Raw genomic sequence first — 7164 nt, forward strand, 5'->3', positions numbered from 1 at the left:
CCGAGACAGCGACTGCTGTTGCATCAAACCAACTCGGAAAGGGCCGAACTTTTTTGACAGACGACTAACAATGCAAAGAAGAAGGTTATTCAGACGTTCGATTGCTGGTGGACTGCTAGCACTTACTTTCCAAAAAAATGAAAATAATACGAGTTCTTTAATTAAAAACTGAAGAAAATTTGATTTAAGCCCAAATCTATATGACTATGATATTTTTTTGAAGAAAGCCACTACTTCGTATACGCAATAATTATTCGTATAGTTATGCAAGCAGTGAACCATAACTGCTTGATTGAATACGCTTTTTCGACTTCCGGTTTGCCTGCTTGGACTTATACGCAAGCAGTTTGTACATTTCTTAGCATTCAGCTTATGACAGCCGCACGTATCAGTTACTATCTGAATGGCGTGAAAGCTTTTAGGTACGAGCTTTTTAAGGTACTCAAAACTCAACATATATCATTTCATTAATTAGTGTATAATTAAAAAATTAAGAAATAAAAAAACCAGGTAAATGTTAACTTTGATAAGTAAAAGACGGTTTTGTCATTTAATGCATGTATTTTTAACGCTTTTCTTTGTCAACTTAGAAGCCAGTCGCATTTTACGGCGACCATAAGTACAGATTTTTTAAATAAATAATATAAATAGCTAACATCTAGGGAAGTCATAAATTAATTTAAATTATTTTAGGGAGAGTCCAGTCGGTGGCCACTGGGAAGTCTAGACCTCGTTGCACTCCAGATAGATCTGGCGACAGTCGAATCCGGAGCGACCTCTACGTCCGGCGTCGTACAGCTCCTCGAAGTTGCTGCCACTGGTGCGGCCTAGGACATAGCTGGTGGCATAACTACGAAAGGACAAACAAAATATTTATTAGTATTTTTTTAAAGTTTTAGATAAGTTCTTTAAATATTTTCAAAAACTAAAAGAAGCGGGTCACTAATTAAATATATATACTATATATTAAAATTACTTCTTGTTTTGCATAGACTTGATTAAGTACTGAAAATAAGTATATATCTTTAATAGATAATTCTTTTTGATGAGACCCTAGGGCAACATACTGCTGGTGTAACTGTGGCAAATACGCTTCGAATGTTCCGAATGGGAATATATCAGTTTGTACTTACGATCCCAGCTGGCAGAAGATGCTGCTGCCGCCGATCTCACGGACGCACTCCGTATTGGCGTCGCACATGTACCGCTGCGTGCACTTGTCCTCCGAGGTGCGATAGGTTCGGACGTAGCCCTTCATCAGCGAGATTCCGGCGACGACGGCGTCGCTCACCGAGTCCCGCTTGCCCATGGAGCGGGCGGTCAGGGAGCGGTGCGAGAAGGAGGTCTTCAGGGCGTCCAGCAGGTTCATCACGATCTGAATGAACTGTGGATGCGGAAGGGGGAGCGTTTTGTTCAGTGGAGTGGAGTGTGTGTGTGTGTGTGTGTGCAGGTGTTGATTGGGGGACGGGGAAACATGGGGTAGAGGAAGCATTAGTCAATTAGTTTTGCATTTGCTGTGCCAATACTAAAGTGGTGTCAGTGTTGTGTGTGTGCTTTAGAGCGTGTATAAGGTGTGTTTGTTGCTGTGCATAGAAACAATGTACATTCTGGGCACGGGGCAACAAGATTCAGGTGTAAATTATTCAATTAATTAGACTAGACTAAAAACATATTGAACTCAAATAAAATTACTTAGCTAATTACTGCCTAGAAATTGTATCTCGTGGAATATTATGTTATGTAATATCAATATAACCAAAACCTTATTATATCAACCAGCAATTAATTGTAAATGAATTATTTTACCCCCTTAATAGATGTTTAACAATTCCCTCATCTATTTAGCCCCAAAATTCACACCCAAATCTTGTTGCTTGGTGTTGTTCTGTGTGTTGTGAAAGCAATAAAGATGTTTTACCTCGCCAGCTTGCTTGGCCATCGAGTTGACTTGGTCGGGGTCTCTGGAGCCTAAAACGGCAGACATCACAGCCACCAATATGCCCTGTGCGATTATTAGCGAGGTAGAGGTAGAGGAGGTAGGCGGGAAGCAATCATAATCAAGAGAATAAGAAGAGCCAGGCACCCAGAATCAGTATCAGTATCAGTATAAGATATAGGATATACATAAAACAAAACGAAACGAAACGAAACGGTAACAATTGAACAGCAAAAATTACGATAAAGCAAAACAAAAGTGGCACAAAAGCAATCAGTGAGTGTATACCATGTTATGGGCTAATGGATCGATAGATTACCTGCATGGGAGATCCACCGTTGTCGACCTTATCGATGCCATCGCTAGGGGCTCCGCCGCCCAGCAAGGTGTTGATGATGCGAAGACCTGCAGAGAAACGGATAGAGATCAGTTATGGGAACTTTTTTGTTTACCTAAGACACTACTAAATCAAAATAATATGAATCTTACCCATGGAGATAACATTCGCCCAGGGACTGCCGCCCAAGCCAATGGAACTATCCACATCATCGGACTTGGTTGGTGAGTTGACGGCTCCGTTGAAGAACATGGTCATCACGGTGGATAGCATGTTAGACCAGGTGAAACCGCCGGGTCCTCCCACACTCTCTTGGATCTGATTGGTCTCCAAATCATCCTCGATATCGTCCAGAGCCACCTTCTTCGAGGCATTCGGCTTCACCGCAAACTTTCTGGCCACACTCTCATCCCGGTAGACAGGTGACTGGGTCACCTGGTGCTGCCTCTGATAGACCTCCTGCTGTGGAAATGCGTAGGTCATCAGCAGACAATTGCTGGCTACTATGGAGAGCAGCAGGTAGGCGTGTACTTTCCGTTGATTCCACATGACTACTGGAAGAGACCGAGACGAGAATGGGTTAAACCTATTTGAAATTCATTGGGGGACGGACAACAAGCCATCCGCATAACAACACTTTCACATTGCCCAACTGAGTGCCATGGAGTTTCCTGAACTTAGGCACGGGTTGAGCATTGGAATCAGCGGTGGCCCATTTGGATGGCACATGCTTGGCCCGATTGAGATTTGGCATTACATTATATTAATGAAAATACGTTGTTGGACCTGACATTTGCAGATATTTACAATAATCATAATGTATTTCTCTATTTAATTCTTAATAAAGAAAACGGTTTTTTTATTGGTATTACTATAAGCTCGTAACTGTTTTTCTAACGTTGCAAATGTCAAGTGCTTCCCCCCCCCCCCCCCCCACCACGAAGTCGAAAATTTTCCCATCGACCAGGCCTTGAATATGTTACAATTTCCATGAAAACTAGATAAGAAAGTTGTAGCGGCGTGTAATTAAAGGCGAAACGTCTTCACTTGCTTCCGAAACATCTAGAAACGAGTCAAACTGCTCCCAATTAAGGTGTCGGTCAAATGTAACCTGTTCCCCAGTGGAAATCCACGGAATGAAGAGGAGCATTCGAGGCAGGTATATCAACCGAGTGGCAGGTTGGGCAACATAGAAAGCCGCCACAGTTGAGGTGGCAAGTACCGGCAATTAGCAGCGACTTCCTCACCACAATCGGTTGGCTAGATGTGTATTAGCAATATTAGCATCGAGAACCATTCAGAATTGATTAGTACGTACTTGCTGCAAATCGTAATGGGATCGCCAATGTTAGTGGCTGGGTATTCTTCTCCTCTGGTTCTTCTGTATTGCTACACAACCAGTTTCAACTAGCGGTTCTTTTCGCTCAGATGTCATGCAACAGGTTCCCGTTACAATTAATAAAGCCAACGAGGCTGAGGAATGCCAATGGCTGGGAGATTGCATTGATTTCCATTTAATTGCTGGCCGAGAACAGGCTCTCCAGAATGGGTCAGCGTGGAAATGTAAATTGTGCGGCCATTGATTAATCGGGCAACTCCATCTCACGGCTCCGAAGAGTCGAGTTTTGATGGCTTGTGACACAATGCGACCCAGTTCCGTGGAAATTATGGTGGCCATGTAAATTTAGAAAGCTGTTTGAGCGGGAGACTGTGGCTTTGAACGTGAATCAGCGATTAGTGGCTAAGATAATGGTAATTAATAGCTGGAATGTGTGGCAGAGAAATTTTATTGATTGTGGGAAATTAGCCGTGGAAATTGTGATGATCAAATTAGTCACATCGATATCGCCACTCTGGCCGTTTATGACATAATTCTACTGGCAAGCTGGCTAGTTCCCTCGTTATCTTCGGCCGCCTTCTTTCTCTCTTGTTAAAAAGAAAACACGCAACTCTAATTGGAATCTTTGCACGCAACTCTTACTTTCATGGCCTGGCTTAAAACGGCAATTAAACATCTTCACAAACAACGGGCAATATAACTATTTCAATAACAAAATAAAACGAGAGCAGCAATTACACTTGCCGTTGGTCAAAAGTCGCAAATTAGAAAGTGTGGAAACCGCAAACGGCCACAAAGAGAAACAATTTTTCGAGTCACGGAGGCGGGGGTGTAACAATAACCGAGTTCTTTGCCCAGAAATATCATTGTAATTTATGTGCTCGTCTCTCAGATATTTATTTTCATTTTCGTTTGCGGTCTCGTGCCAAAGCACGCTCCACTGGCTCCTTGGTCAAAGTCAAAGATGATGATGATGATAATGATGATGAGAAAGCGGCAAAACGTTCGTGATTTGCGGTAAGTGAGCAAGCTCTTCGTCGTCGTCTTGGGTTTCTGGGAGTGGATCGGCTGGATAGGAGGGCCCTGAGTCATTCTGCGGGGCTCAGCCGGGTTTCTGGACGGTCACGGACAGGTTTCCGGCTGAGAGAAACTCAGGCAGCCTCGAAAAATTCACATTTCACTTTCTTTTCGCCCAGAATCAAGCCAAGGTTTATTGACCAAGAAAAATAACACAAAATAAAAACTTAATTAAGTGCTTAAGCTCGGCAATTGCCTGCCGTCGAGTGCTTAACCTTAATTGGAATGCCCAGCGGCTTTCTAGCGAGTTTGTGCCTTAAGTCTTTCGTTTCCACTGACGCGGTGGTCAGCAACCCCTGACAGAAAACCGCTAACCAGCTGTCAATTGGCCAAAATGCGCAGTAACTGTGCTGCATTTTAATGTGAGCGGTGTCGATTGATTATTGAGTAAGACCCTAAGCCGTGATGCAATCCCAGGGCGGGATGAGCTATACAACGGTTCACTTTTTGCAGAGAAAACTTCTTCTGGAAAGTTTTACTGACCCCGAAACCCAGTCGGCAGTGGGCAAAATGACAAACAACTTAAGGCTGCACGAAAGCAGAACCAATTGCACTTGCAATTTCCACAGCCATTATGGTTATCAGTCAGCTGCATTTGATGGACAAATTGCAACTGCCATTGTTGAGCTTCGCTTTGTTTAATCCACAAATAGTAGTGCAGTTTTCTTAAGCAAAACACATTATCTAGCCTGCTTGGAATTGAAAACCGATTCAGTTTGGCTCGTATCCGAACGGACCAAACATAAACTGTATTAAACACGACTTAACAGCTCCAAAGAAAAACTTTCACCTCGCTCAGCCTGACAACGACAACCGCAAAATGCCAAAAGCAACAAACGGCGGTCAATGAATGAAAGTTAAAAAAAAAAAAAAAAAAAAAAAAACGAAAAATACTTGCTTCAAGGCAGAAAAAGGCAAAGAGTCTAGAAGTGCACACAAGGCGAATGGTTAAACAAAAAGCAGACAATTTTATCCTTTTTACAGGCAATTAAATAAATATATTTTCTATGGGAGTTGGCCAAAGTCTTGGCCAAAAGGCAGGCGTTAATTGGGCTATCCACAGCGGAGAGAGATATTCCGATTCCGAGACAGAGACAGAGACGGAACGAAGTCGGATACCCACATCGAATCAAGGCCACAGACAAAACGGCCGCAAGACTTCTCCACCTGAAAGTGGGGTGTGTGGCTGCCTTCTCCTGAGCACTCAAAACCAAAATTCTTTGGAGCGGCAGTCAACAGGCGCCCATTTGGGTCAGTGGGCGGCCATCATCGGTGCACGATGTGTTGGTTGTTTGACTTGAAAAGAACTTGGCTGAATGCACATCTCCGTGTGCGTGTGCATGGGCGTGTGTGTTTTTTTTTTGTGCCCGACGCACCTCATCGCACCTCGTCAACGAAATGGAAGGCCCCTCCCGGCTCGAAAGAGAACCCCCTGGTTTCGAACGCTTTGACATGTGCATGCCCCTCCGTCCAGTCGATGGGTTTCTGTTTGCTTTTTCATGCAAAGTTGTTAACTCGTTTAACAGAAAATCTCCTCTCTTTCCGCTACTGCCCGGCTGTTGCCTTTTTCATTGCTGGATTTATGCCCCGAGTTCTGTTATTTCTTTTTGGCCTGACCCAAATATTTGGCTCTTGCCATATAGCCCCAATTTGTTCGACAAACAAACGCACGACACGACTCGAGGCCAAATAGTGGCAGTCGATCAATTGTCAATAACTTTCTACTACGAAATTCTAGTTGAACGCACTGCAGTATTTGCGTTGCGAATTAGCCGTTGTTGTTTTCGGTGTTTAAATTGATTTATAGTTTTTTTTTTTTTTTATAATTTCTATCGATGTTGAAAATAATCTTTTTAACATACACTAAGTGGTGCACATTTTAGAAGAATGCCGTTTTTTTTACCCTACAACAATAAATATGCATGATTTGGGTTATGACTTGAAATATATACCAAATAAAACTTGAATGAAAACAATCTTTGTCAACAAAAATAAGTGTTTTCTGTGCATATATCTATCTTAATAAACGTTTGATTTTATCAATTTGCCCAGAAAAAACATTTATTTCGGTCATTGAATTAATGCCACTTCAATGGCACTAAAATGACTTCAATATCCTGTTTCCATTGAAACATTCCTCTTACCTGTCTATTTATCTGCAGTCTGTTAATTTGTCGAGCTCGAAGCAATTTAAATTTTAATTACAGCTGCAGCTGAGTTAGTTTGGCTGGTCGCACTAGAAAAAGTGCAGATTTCAGCACGCGATTGTCAAGCACACAATTCACTTAAAAATTCACCCAAAAACTTTGCACACGAAAATTGCTCTCTCTTTCTGAGACAGTCGGATCGATGGCAACTTTCTTTCGTTAATTTCGATTCGAGAGTGTTCGGCTTTAACTGGGCACTACAGCTGGTGGTTACTGGCTTTAAATGGAGGTGTTGCTGTGACGGCTGCTAAAGTTGTCTGAAACGGCG

The 7164-nt window shown here is 42.6% G+C and overlaps 1 protein-coding gene across 4 annotated transcripts; it reads right to left on the minus strand.

Moving 5' to 3' along the window:
- Window positions 1–545: 545 nt before the first annotated feature.
- Window positions 546–7164, minus strand: CG4702 (uncharacterized protein). Of its 4 annotated transcripts, NM_001260143.2 has the most exons (7): window positions 6987–7164; window positions 6834–6925; window positions 2426–2827; window positions 2256–2341; window positions 1919–2002; window positions 1134–1384; window positions 546–850 (listed from the first exon to the last, which is right to left on the minus strand). In NM_001260143.2, the coding sequence occupies exons 3-7, from the start codon at window positions 2820–2822 to the stop codon at window positions 724–726; spliced, it is 945 nt and encodes a 314-aa protein (NP_001247072.1). In that variant the 5' UTR covers window positions 2823–2827; window positions 6834–6925; window positions 6987–7164; the 3' UTR covers window positions 546–723. The 4 variants fall into 4 exon arrangements, with proteins under 4 accessions (NP_001247072.1, NP_001247071.1, NP_001247070.1 ...); NM_001260142.2 differs by lacking the exon at window positions 1919–2002 and having other exon boundaries at window positions 6834–6916; NM_001260141.2 differs by having other exon boundaries at window positions 2426–2824; window positions 6834–7164.

This window comes from Drosophila melanogaster, chromosome 3R (genome assembly GCF_000001215.4).
Source record: "Drosophila melanogaster chromosome 3R".
Taxonomy (NCBI): Eukaryota; Metazoa; Arthropoda; class Insecta; order Diptera; family Drosophilidae; genus Drosophila; species Drosophila melanogaster.